This window comes from Lynx canadensis, chromosome D2 (assembly GCF_007474595.2).
Source record: "Lynx canadensis isolate LIC74 chromosome D2, mLynCan4.pri.v2, whole genome shotgun sequence".
Lineage (NCBI taxonomy): Eukaryota > Metazoa > Chordata > Mammalia > Carnivora > Felidae > Lynx > Lynx canadensis.
In genome coordinates this window covers 6,197,229-6,210,541 of record NC_044313.2, presented here as the reverse complement: position 1 = coordinate 6,210,541, position 13,313 = coordinate 6,197,229, and the positions used below count along the sequence as shown (strand labels likewise).

General features: G+C 48.2%; 1 protein-coding gene across 1 annotated transcript in view; it reads right to left on the bottom strand.

The window, feature by feature from the left end:
* The window catches only part of ADAM12 (ADAM metallopeptidase domain 12), a 349,938-nt gene that overhangs the window by 82,188 nt on the left and 254,437 nt on the right, over positions 1-13,313 (bottom strand). The window contains exons 7-10 of the mRNA XM_030334765.1: positions 11,397-11,462; positions 10,260-10,331; positions 5,355-5,524; positions 2,499-2,583 (exon numbers count right to left, since the gene is read on the bottom strand). Coding sequence (XP_030190625.1) covers positions 2,499-2,583; positions 5,355-5,524; positions 10,260-10,331; positions 11,397-11,462 — 393 coding nt within the window. The remainder of the gene's footprint in view (positions 1-2,498; positions 2,584-5,354; positions 5,525-10,259; positions 10,332-11,396; positions 11,463-13,313) is intronic.

Genomic DNA, 13,313 nt, shown 5'->3' with positions numbered 1-13,313 from the left:
AGAAAGAGTGAGCAGGGAAGGGGCAGAGACAGAGGGAGAGAGAATCCCAAGCAGGCTCCGCACCGTCAGCACAGAGCCCGATGCAGGGCTCGATCCCATGAACCGTGAGATCATGACCTGAGCCAAAATCCAGAGTCAGATGCTTAACTGACTGAACCAACCAGGCGCCCCACCTACCTCTTTATTTACGGCATCATCCCCAAACCTAGATTGTTTTAGTTCAGTTAGATACAAAGGCATGGCTTTAAGTTACTGAATTAATGATTTGCTCTATCTTAAAAAGATAGCGAAACAGTAGTGGAACTCATCTTTTCAATTTGATAGGGATTCTTGCTTCTTCGCTACCTGATTTCCTTCCTCTTAGATTTGTGAGTCCTTGAAGCAGGCATAGTCACATGGAACACCCATGAACTTAATTCCAGAGACATAATAGGAGAATGTGAGTCTAGAAGTTTCAGGTCTGGCCAAAACATTGAGCCCATTTATCTCAGGAATTTTATAGAATTAAAGGGGCTGTGGCCTTCCGTCCCACTTGACGCCTCTCTCCTAAGTGGGGCAGACAAAGGATGTGTCTAAGGATGACCTTCACCGCTGCCATGTAGGTCAAACATATTTCCTGTTGATGAACTTTGATCTTGACCTGATTGCCACTGCCGTCCACATATTTGCTTATATCTGCCACGTTCATTTTCATCCATTTGAAAAAAAAAAAACCAGGCTTTTCTGTATGCTTTTTAAAGGAGGAATCTTGATCAAGCGCTTGTATGGAAACAGAATAAGGGATACAAACCGAAGAAAGCCACTTAAATATGATCAGAATGGTTATAAAAATGTTTAAACACCCCAAACGGCAGAGTCTGCTATGCTTATGAGGAATTCAGTTTCAGCTCTAAAAAATATTTATGCCCATTTTAAGTGGCAAAGTCAGGAGCAACTGACCGTGGAGCCATGAAACAGAAAATTATTCCCTCTTAAAATTTTACAGGCTCCTCTGTAAAAATATAGTCAGGATCTGACTTGAAATTAACCTGGCACCAACAAAAAGCAATCTTTCCAGGGACTTCCACGGTGGAGAGCACACACAGGGCTTGTAAGTTCAAAGAAAACCAGAGGGTAGCTTGTACAAGCCAGAAATCCAGAGTGACCACGCTTTTCCCAAAGGCCTCTCCGGCTTATATGTTCAGTGCGTGTTTATAGGAATTAGCAACACTTATCAGAGAAGAGACAACATTTGTTATGTATGTTCGCTAAGAAGATTAGGTCGGGCAGTACGGAAGGAAAATAAGAGTCAGCAGAACATTACTCCTTCTGCTCCTTAATACAATGGAGTATTCAGAAAGGTTCTGTTTGGAAAAAGAGTGTGGAGGAAACCATGGTTTCTTAGAAGGGCAAGGTTCTGTTCGTTCAACGGGGATGTCAGACTGGTCTCCGAGAATACGCCCTGGCTGAGGGCTGGTGCAAAGGGGCCGCTATAGTTTCGGAAGAGGGACAGCACCAGCATGAGGTGAAACCTTTTCTCTAAGTAACGGATGGAGTGGAACAGGAGTCCCCTGTTGGGTAGCATATCAAAGCTCTTTCCCTCTTAAATTCGTAAGAAACAAGCCCCAAATATTCTTCCTGTTTTGCTCCCTTGTATAAACGTATAGAGCCCACATATGACAAAAATATCCTTACAAATCAATAAACCTAAGTATCTGCCTTCCAAGATTAATGTTATTATAAAGACAAATTGGACACTGGCTAGGAGGTGGGTCAAGCATGTGCAGTGGTAAACAGTTAAAAACCTCAGACTTTTGGCTGTTGGGCCTTGGACGCAAGAACCATCAGAAAACCATTCTGGTAGTAATGTTTGGTGAGACCACAGTCTGTCTAAGAAACCGAATGAGGAGGGCAACCCCGTGTCCTGGCTCATCCCAATGCCGGGAGGCATCCTGGACTGAAATGCTTGGACCAAGACCCCAGCTGAAACTTCTGCTCCAAAAAAGGGGCAGACGGGCTTCCACTGAGTTATTTTTACACACTCACCTCACTTGTGTGTGACTTGGTGTTTTTTTGTTTTTTTTTTTTTAATTTTTTTTTTAACATTTATTTATTTTTGAGACAGAGAGAGACAGAGCATGAACAGGGGAGGGTCAGAGAGAGGGAGACACAGAATCTGAAACAGGCTCCAGGCTCTGAGCTGTCAGCACAGAGCCCGACGTGGGGCTCGAACTCACAGCCCTCACGGACCACGAGATCATGACCTGAGCCGAAGTTGGCCGCTTAACCGACTGAGCCACCCAGGCGCCCCTTGACTTGGTGTTTTTAATAAAGAGTCCCTGAAACATTACGGGGTATGGAAGATCATCAATGGAGCTAGAAAATAAGGTGGAATTACATCTAAAAGCCATTTAAGAAAAAGGCCTCATTTTACCGAGTCTGATAAAAGCGGGCTGTCCCGAGACAGCGAGGGAAGTGTCTGGAGCACCAACGTCAGCTCCCTGGTGCCCTTGACTTACCATGACGATTCCTCCAGACTGCTCTGCTGTGCACATGCTCATGATGGGTGCCATGCCAATGGTGGTCCCTTGGAAATAAACCCCACTAGGAAACAGACAAAAAGCCATTCTTAAATTAATACAGGATGAAGTCATTTCCTAACGTTTGAGATTCTGTTGGACATTCCTGCATCCCAGTAAGAGTCAGAGCAAGAAGAGGTACCCAAATGAAAACAGCCACATGAGGGGGTGTTTGCAGGTGATTTGGAGCCTCGGTTCCTTTAAAATCGACTTCGCATCGTGGTCTCATACTCCTTTCAGATTTCTGTTTGCGAGGCTCGGCCAACGACCAGCTGTGACCTTTGTTCTTACAAGTCGTATCTTGCCTATTCCCCGTGGACTGGAAGGAGCTGCTCCTTTTTGTTGTTGTTGTTGTTGTTTTTAATGTTTACTTATTTATTTTTGAGACAGAGAGAGAGAGAGAGAGAAACCCAAGCAGGCTCTGCACAGTCAGCACAGAGCCCAACGTAGGGCTTGACCACAAACCATGAGATCGTGACCTGAGCTGAAACCAAGAGTCAGACACTGAACCGACAGGGCCATCCAGGCGCCCCAGGAGCTACTCCTTTTGAACAATGCCTGCTAATGAAGCGCTGAGGCCATCACAGAGAATCACTGGTAACTAAATGAAATGCATGTGGTGGTTCACTAGAATTCCTGATGTAGCTGAAGTTTGCTTTCCTGTGTGACGTTACAATTAGGCCAGAAACCCGAACTCTTTAAAGTGTGATGCTAACGTAGTTGGCAAAAGGGGAATCAGCAGAGAAATAACTGCTCCTCTGGAGTCAATGTAGAATAAGTAGCCACAAAGCCTTACTACACCAGAAGAAGTTTCCAGGAGGGGACGTTATGGCTCAGGTACCGGCTTTCCCCCCCTGTGGATTCTTAACCTGATCAGTGAGTCCAATGACATCAAGGCTTGTTTCATGCAAGCGTTGTTCATTCGACCCTCTTGCATTACAAATTAAACATTGTTTGTATTTGTCAGGGGTGCTTGCGTGGCTCAGTCAGTGAAGTGTCCAAGGTCATTCCCATCTGTTAGAGAGAAATGGCATTGTGGGGCACCTGGGTGGCTCAGCCGGTTAAGCGTCCGACTTCGGCTCAGGTCGTGATCTTGCGGTTTGTGGGTTCAAGCCCCGTGTTGGGCTCTGTGCTGACAGCTCAGAGCCTGGAGCCTGCTTGGGATTCTGGGTCTCTCCCTCTGTCCCTCCGCCACTCACACTCTGTCTCTCAAAAATAAGTAAACATTAAAAAATTAAAAAAAAAACCCACATTGTTTGTATTTGTTGAATCTTCTTTAAGGGAATCTCTTTTAAATCTTTAAATGACTTACTCATGTTATCTTGGCCATGTACATATGTAGGTATACACATACTGTTTGAAAAGTTAGTTATTTTGACAGCATTCATACTGGACAAAAGGGAGTAAGTGTATATAAAACCTCATCTGTGTATGTATGCATGTATCTATCCATCCATCTGTCCATCCGTCCGTCCTATCATACTCATATGTACAGCGGTTGGGGTTACAGGTTTTGTATTTACATCCATATAGACCATTTTAACAGATACCATTATATATGCGTATAAATAATAAGGTTATATAAGAGGCTAATTTATTTCCAGATGTTCAAGTTGGACAGACTCCGTTTGGGGAAAAAAATCAAAACAAAATACTCTGACTCAGAATATCTAAAATGTACTTTTAGTAGTTCAGGATTAATCAATGCATAAAATATGAGGCGACCACAAATATCCAAGGCGGGAAAAAAAAAAACAAACAACCCTGTGAAAATGGCCAAAGTAAATTATCAGGGAATGCCAACAGCCTCGGTTTGTATGCAGGCATTTTCTAAAGCGAGGATGGGGTAAGAATGGTTTTTAGCTTTCTGTAAGTTTTTAAGAAACTAGATACAATTTGCCTAAGACAAGTGTCTCTGACCCTGAAGCTTTCAATTCAGGGAAGTGAGCTACATCAGAACGTAAGAATAAGGTTTAAGGGTCTTAATAAAAAGTTTGTCACTTTGGGAAAAACCCACTCCTTACTAATTCAGTTTATGATTACACTTTTTTCCCTTTAAATATAAAGGTGTCCGAATATCTTCCTAATATATTATGTTACATTATAGCTGTGTTTTCCCTCATTTTATTATCTCCGTGACACTTAGCGCTCTCTGCAATTTCCTTGTTCGTTGTCACCTTCTCCCAACGGACTGGGGACTCCTGAGAGCAGGGAGCCTTCCAGTACTGGTCACCGTTATGTTAAAAGCACCTCAAGGGTGCTGGCTTCCTGATGGATGCTCAGTCTACAGCGATCGAAAGAATGCAGACCGCTGGGGTCCTCTGATCTAGAAAACCAGAGTCCTAGAGAAACAGGAGGAGGAATGAACATTTCCTCTCTCCAGGCATCTGGCAATAATCATCCTAATACATCGTCCTCACATCTTGCATAAACATTTTTCAGTAATAATGAAAGAAAATGAGCTTTTTTTTTTTTTTTTTAATCGCCTACTCGGGACAATTTTATATCAAGACAAAGACTAGAGAAATTTGCATAGAGGAAAACATCCAGGTGATGGAAAAAGAACGTAAGACGTCTCTTGGAGGGATAGGTTTCCTAGGGGGTTCAAAGGGAGACGTTCCCAACAGACCCACAGTTTGGTCAGGATGGCATGTGCCCCGCTGCTGTGGGCTGGGAAACACCCTTGTACAAGCCAGTGAGCTCTGTAGAGAGGCGTGCAGCTTCAGCGACTGCCAGGACAGGGGGTTGCTGAGGTCACGCGTTCTTCGAGCAAAGAACAGACCACGAACACCCTACCTGATAAGCTGGGCGTTGTCATGTGATTTTCGAGGTAGAAGCTTCATCTTTCTCCAGTCCAGGAATTCGTGGAGGCTTGTGAACGGGTCCTGACTAATCGAGCATTTGTCGATGTCATTCCATACCTCGACGCCCACCAGCACTATCCGAATGTTCAGTGGTCTGTAAAACTGACCGAGACAGGCATCCTCTGGGGATCACATTCATAAGAACTTCAAACGAAGACTAGTACATATTTGCATGTTGTGAACCTCACTGACCCGGGTGAGAAAAATCCCTCTCTGCTCCCTTGTTCCCGTGGCGTTAGAATTTAAGAAATATTTGCAGTGTCTGATACAAAGTGATGTGTTAACTGGGTTTCCAATGTGGTTGGCCAGTTAGATGCCAAAGTTAATAGGGTTTTTGACGTCTGCCCTTATTGGTATGGAAGCACACGTTCCACACAGTTCACTGGTGATTTAAAATGTGCATATAGATGTGTTACTATTGCTAACATAGTCACATTATGCCTAAAGACAGCCAGTTAATAACTATGGCAAGAAAAACAATGAGGGAATTAGGCTTTTTCAGACACTGCCAAGGACAATAATTTGCTCCTTTTAAGCAAAACGTTCTACCTACGAGTTGCTGAAAATGAATCTGTATTAATTTTTCAGCAAAGACTCAGACTTGGCTGACACGATCACATTCTGTCACTTGTAACCAACCTAGAAGGTTCTAATCAAATGAACAAATCAAGATCTTTTGGAATAATAAAGGGATAAGCAGAACCCTTCTTCCGGAACTTCGTTGACCATTCTCCTCACAGCCAGAAGCTAGCTCACCAGAGGTGTCACAGGAAAGATCTTCTAAAGTAAGTCCCTCATTTACAGCCTTGTGATAGAAAGTCTCAGGTACCCTGCCCAAGGCAAGTATTGTCATTGCTATTCTGTCTCCCGTCTGTACACATCCCTGACTTCAACCTACAGCCCTCCCTCTGCAAGCAGATCATTCTGGGTCAGAGGTAGGACGAGCAATTCTTCTAATGGCTAAGGGATAGTTTTATCCAGGGCGAGATGAGTGGTCAGGGCAGAGGGAAGAACTCCGTGTTGCCCCCAACTACTTTCCTGCCCCCTAAGTGCGTTATGCTAAGAAGGTGGCTCTGTGCCCAGGACCCGGGGGTTGAGGACACAGGATCACCTGGCTGGCTGTAAAATCTTCCAACGCCCATGAGGGGTGAGGTGGTACACAATGGGAAGGTCCTCATTTTCTGAGACGCCCGGTAACCAGGCAGAAACAGGTGGCTGATGACAGCAGCCAAAGTTAAGCTCCAGGTGTGAGCTCGTCCCATTTTTCCTCTACCAGGATCCGGGCCAACAAGTAACACAAGTCACAGAAGCTCCGCATTTGATGGTTAAGCCCCATTCCAATGTGGTGAGCCAGAGGGCAATCAGCTCCCCAAGTGTGAGCCTCTGACCCTGGTGCTGAACCCGCGGAGGGCAGGCTCGCCGTTTCCCCTGCTCGTCTCCCCGCTGTCATCTGGTGAGCACAAGGGTATGACTGGGACACAAGCTACATCGCAGAACGTCAACCGGGTTTCAAGGAGATGACAATTATGGGCATTACATTCATAAGTTCATGAGACAATGCTTCGACCCAAATGCTGCCCAACAGCTTGTTTTTAATCAAGAATTGCTCGGTCTGTGATATGTGGAATTTAAGAAACAAAACAGATGAACATATGGGAGGGAAGAAAAAAAGAGAGAGGGAAAGAAACCATAAGAGACTCTGAACGACAGAGAACACACTGAGGGTGGATGGAGGGAGGTGGGCGGGGGATGGGCTAGGTGGGGGATGGGCAGGAAGGAGGCCACTTGCGATGAGCCCCGGGTGTTGTATGTAAATGATGAACCACTGAAGTCTACTCCTGAAACCAATACTGCAATTAACCAATAGTTCATTAAAGGAACTAATTAGAACTTAAATTAATTAGAGAGAGAGGGGGGAAAAAAAAGCATTGCTTGGTCTTGTCTGTGGTATCCACTCGTAAGCTCCCAGCCCAGGCTTCCTGGGCTGAATGAAGTTCCCGGACTCCTCTGGAATCCTGATGGCATGCGTCTTGGCTGCTGCCTTTTGACAGAGGGACCACACTTCCCACTGTGTCAGGCACAAAGGTAACAGTGGTCAGGAGGCAGATGGGTGAAGTGTCCAGTGCCGATGCTCACACCGCCTTGCTAAGCGACAACCTCAGAGCCAATGCCCTATGTGGGCTTCAGGGTTGTCACCTGTGAAGGGGACACTGTGTGCCTCCGATGAGGGCTGTACGGAAGGGTCACTAAGGTCTGTATGGGACTACGTGTCATTGTTTCTCAGAGCTGACGTTGGTGCTGGCCAACCAAGGAGCTTTTCGTACCACGACGGGTTACCATTTCTGCTGGCTCTCTCGGGTCACGTCCTTACAATAGACTTCACACGTCAGCATATCACACGTGGTCCTTCCTCTCCAAATCGGCGTCACTGAGCAAGTGTCATGCGTGCTACTCCTCCTGAGTCATCATACACAATCCTGCCTGCTGGGAGCGTTCTTCCCAGGCTGCTGATGGCTGATACCCGTAACCACAGCGGACACTCAGCGAGCACTTACTACGTCCTCGGCGCAGCACTCAGGACTTTCCACGCCGCGGCTCTCTTAGTGCTCACGACAGCTCCGTGAACCAAGAGTTAGCATTAACCCCGTTTTACACTCAGAGACACCGAGACCTGGAGGGATCAGGCAACCGCTCAAGGCACGACTGGCGTGGCCGGGATGTGGACACGAGCAGAGTGGGCCTGGCGCCCAGATTTAAACCGCTATGTAGCACGGCCACTTCTGTGCGAGTGCTCAGGCTCCCTTCCAAGATGACCCACTATGACTGCAGGCCTGGGGAGACGCTCGACGGGGGCCTGGCGGCTGTCGGCCTGGCCCACGCGGCCCAGGATGGGGGCGGACAGCATCCGAGAGCGGTGGCGTCGATTCGCCCACGAACGCAGCGGCGACAAGGATTTGCTCGGCTCCTGCTGAGTGCCGGGCTCAGCAGGGGCACCAAGAACAAGGACGAGGGTCCCCTTGCCCTTGCTCAGAGGTCAGCAAGAGGCTCAAGGCTGGGGACTCCCGGCCATTAGGACAGTTCACTCCAACAGACTGAACTCCCAAGAGAGGGCAGAAACCAGGGATTCAGAGGGGGCTGTGCTTGAGGGCTCAAGCAAGGGAGGCTTTCTGGAAGAAACGGATCTGAAAAAAATGGGTGGAATTAAAGGGAAGCCCCTGCGGGGTCCGACACGAGAACTCGCATCCTTCAGGCAACCGGCTCGGGAGAGGGAACAAAGACTCCCGTGAGAGGGGAGGTGCCTGCAGAAATGAAACGCACGGAAGACCAGCCCTTCCAGAAGTAGGTCACAGAGGGTCAGCGCTAACGGACCTGCGGCTGGTGCTAACTTCTTGAGAAGACGTGGGACAGACTGGAGGTGAGAGGTTAAAGAGGCGAAGCTTGGGCGATCACACGCGTCAGGGCTCTGCCCTGCCCTGCCCTGCGGGATCAGGACCTGGGGAACATCCCTCGGCTCCATCGCCCAGGCCTCGCTCTCGCCTCTGAGCATCAGACCCGCCTCCTGTGTTTTACTTACGGGGGTGGGGGGTGGGGGGAGTGGCCTGGAGGTTTCAGAAGGTCACCTTTGCACTAAATCACTGCCTGGTCTTTCGGCCTGGGCTGTCGTTCTCCCCCTTCCCTTCAGGCCAACGCAGCCGGCCGGACAGCTGTTATCGTGAAGTTGCCCCTGGAGCGGTCGTCGTTTTGGGGCCGAGATGCTGTCACTTGCAGCGATGTAAAACTGAACCTTGGAACACTGGCGAGAGCCCAGGGCTCATCAGTGAGCAGGTTCAGAGGCACAGAGCATCTGGAGGAGCCCGCGGACCCCCAGCAGGGGCCTCGGGGTCTGCTGGGGGCGGCCCGCCTACGGGTGCTCAGCAATTGAACTCTCTCTCGGCCAGAAACACAAGAACAGCCAGGCTGGAAAATTCCATGCAGTCCATCAGGTCTTTTCCGAGGTATGTTGTTCTCTAATTACCGGTGCAAGTTATTACCGGCCCCCCAGTTGCCAAGGTGCCCGGGCAGCGATGCCTTTGGAAGCTTCCAGGCAACTCCAACAAGCAGGCGGGTGTGAGAAGCCGTTTTAGACCGAGAGCCAGCACCAGACAGCTTGATGGCTCTGTTCCACGGGGTGCGTGGAGAAGGGCAGGTGCTCACACAGCTTCGCCCTCTGCTTGTGGACAGGTAGTGTAGGGAGTGTTTCTGAGCACACACTCCCAGGATTAGACCAGGCTTCTGGGGTTTCCTCTAGGTCTGAACCACCTTTGCCAAGGTTGGTTGCCAAAGCTCCCAACCTCTTTGAATGGGGGGGGGGGGGGGGGGATATTCCAACAGCTGATTGAACCGAAAGCCAATGGCCGTGTCTCAGGACCCTGGAGCCCGCGTGTCCCTTATAAACGACAGCCTGCCCTCGTGGGGGGGGGGCCTGGGGAGCAACTCGGGGAGACCTGGGAGGAGGCGCACTTAGGAGTTCCCCAGAGGGTTGGATGCGTCCTACAGGTTTTCCGGCTCTGATGGAGGAGGGTTCCCCTCACGCTGGGTCTCTGGCCAGAAGAGAGTCTGGAGGGAGATGGGGAGATGTAGCCCCAGGCCACCGCGGTCCAGACAGCGTGCATCTCCTGTAGCCGTTCCAGGCCCGGGAATTCTGTGCTCAGAGGAAGGGGAAGTCCGAGTTCCAGCCCAGGACCAGAGGCAGAACCGATCTCACTGCCAAGTCAGACGAGGTGTGCTTTATTCCCTGCAGCTCGTTTCTAAACATTTACGTGATTTGAGTGATTTAATTACCCCAAGAAGAACTTACCTTGTCAACGTGATTAGCGATCTCTATTAATCGCTGCTTAACTTTTTCCAGATCTTTTCCTTGCCTCTGAAACTTAATAATTTTAAATGTCAGCATTAATAACGGCAAGAATATCCATCGAATCTCATCTTCCCAGCTCCTGGAAATGTGAAGTCTTGGGCTTCACACACCACCCGGGGCCCTCCCCAGTTTACGGTGAAATGAGTTCCCATCCTGATGAGTAAATTTCCCTGTCTGGGGACTTTCTGAAACTCCCTGAAATTTGCCCAAGCCAAGCGCTCAGGAGACAGCCACTTCTGCGATTTTTCCAGCCTCACAAATGGTGGAGGCTGTGACATGTGTTGGCGGAGAGAACAGACAGCGAGAAGGCAGTCCAAAGCCATTTTTCATATCATCAACTTGATTTTAACATCCTCAGAAATTTCCTTTATATTTGTTTTTAAAAAAGAAACAGTAAAAGGAATAGAAGCTCATGGCCACCAGTCAAACGAGGCAGAGGAGGAGGGAGAAAAGTTAATGAGGTCCCCTTCTCCCCTCAAATCTGACCTTCCTGAACGGGAACAGTTTTCTGAGAAACGGTCAAGCCTGTTTCATTTGTAGGTGTCGAGTGAGTTCACGAGAAACAGTCACCTCATTCAGACCATGTGGCAGAGGTGAGGAAGGAATTCAGAGAAGATCATCTCAAAACAGCTCACCGGAAACCAATGAAAGGAAGAAAGCTAATGTAGCACCGAAGCACACGTCAGTTTTTCTGCCGTGTCCCTGCAGCCTGCATTCGTTAATTCATTTTGGTTTGGGATGCGTTGGACATTTTTAAGCCCAACTTTCCCCCCAAATGCTGTAGAATACCTTCTCAAGCCATCTGCCATTTCCCCCAAATACTTCTGTTTGGGGACCGTAGCCACAGGGCAGTCCTGCCTTTACTGCAGCCCTTGCCACTATTTTGGATTATCAGGTGCATTTTTAATATTTCATACGTTATAATACTAGGAAACCGCTTCAACGGGTTGTTTCCAATGCTTTTAAGGACTCATAGAAAATGAGGTTAATCAGGGCGAGGGATAACTTGCTCAATATTTTCTTCTCCCTATTTCTGTTTTTAACCAACTGTACCGAGAAGTTTTATAAAGCTCTTACCTCTCGGTTGTCCGCGACAATAACCAGCTCTACATACTTGGTCATCTTGAGGGTCTCTCTTTTATGCTGCCAAAAGTAAACACGGACTTTAATTTCCCATAACACCTCTCCGCGGCTTCCAGAACACTGCCCGTATCTCTGGACCCACACCCTTTAACTGAGGCGAGAGAATCCTCACCGCCGCCACCGGCCCTACCCCTGTCCCCTCTGAAGTTCACCTCCAACCCCGACAACCTCTGGAAAACCTTCTCCACATGGGTGACCGGCTTCCATTTCCATCCGGGAAATCCTTCAAGAGGAATCCCGCCTGCCCTCTGACTCATTGATGGCGGCGGGACGAGAACGAGTCAAGAACATTATTACACGAAACATGCACGTAGACGAGTCAGACCAAAGCAACTCTCCGGAATCCCAGCCAGACGATGGCCATACATTCTGAGCCACCTGCAGCACATTTGAAGATCACTACAGAAGACGATGCCATCCAGTGTCTCATGTGTGTCGCCTTCCCCTCTATGGCCTACTTTTGGGGGTAACACTGAATAGCCCGTTTCAGGCAGCTTACTCCTCGGGGCTGATCATGCGAAAATCTAGTTAGAAGCAAAGGACGAGTGGTCCGGACAACGGGGAACGGCCAGGCTGGAACAGAGTCGGGCAAGAAGGAGGTGCTAAGGGTAAAACCAGAAAGGATCAAGAGTAGCAAGAAACAGCGTCAAGAAAGGAAGAACAGAAAGACTGAACTCCAGGCCCTGGAGAAGGGGGTTTGGGGAGGGTGAAGGAGCGGAGAGGAATAGAGAGACTGTGCACCAAGGGGCAGGCACGGAGGAGAGGGCGATGGCAGATGTATGACTAGTGAAGGCAGCCTCTGAAGTGGGTTACATTTTAATCAAGCTTCCTCAAAAAACATTTGCACTCTTCCATGAATTACTGGGAGAATCCCAAAGGCACTTTTAGGAGAAAAAAAGCAATTCCTGGAGGGTGGTCTCAAAAGCACACATGAAAAACAAAAACAAAAAAAAAAACAAAGCCTTCTGCTTCTGCAATGAAAGGCAGTTGGAGGAAACGGGGGTCGAGCTGGGTTTGGTCCCCGCGACGGACGGGCTGGTGTCTGCGTTAACGATCTTGCTGCCCGGTTAAAGCTCTCGTGCTCTGGCCATGCTTTCAGACAACGGCACAAATGACCAAGGCATGCTTTGAATCAGCTTTCCAGTCACATAAGCCCGAGGGAAACATCTTTTATAAAACAAATCCCCATCAGTCCGGGATCTTCAAAACAGGATTTTTACAAGAAAAATGTTTGTATCATAGCAGTGTTCCTGCTCGCCGCCCAGCTGTGCTGATTCATGAATTTAGGTATCCCTCAAGAAATCTGGAAACCTTATGGAAGAGGGAAAAGGTATCATTTCTCATATTTTTACCACGTTATGAGAAAAGAAGTCAAGCTTCATGACCATGTGTTACAGGCAGGCTTTATGGTGATAGCCGTGGACTCAGATGGGAGAAAAGATTAGCCCCGGCCGTACCCGCTCGTGTACCCCAAATGCGACACCTTTGGAAGGGGTGAAGGTCTGGCCCTTTTCCCTTATTGCGGTGTGAAAGACGCAGAAGTCTCCTTTTCTCCCACGACTCTGCGATTAATCATGAACAGATTCAGCGAATCCTCCAGGAGAAAATACAGCTCTATCACAGAAAAAAATGAATTAATCTCCTGTTGAAAAACTCGCAGGAAGGGCCTTGGTTGTTCAGGCACTTACACCTTTCAGACCACGAAGGGGTGAAATGAATGACCAGGGGATTTTTCCAAGTGGCCTTGGATCATCATTTAGAAAATACACAATTCCAGATAATGAAAACAAACACATGAACGCAATTTTCCTGTCTCTGCAGTTTTCAGAGGAGTCCAGATTTTCTCATGAA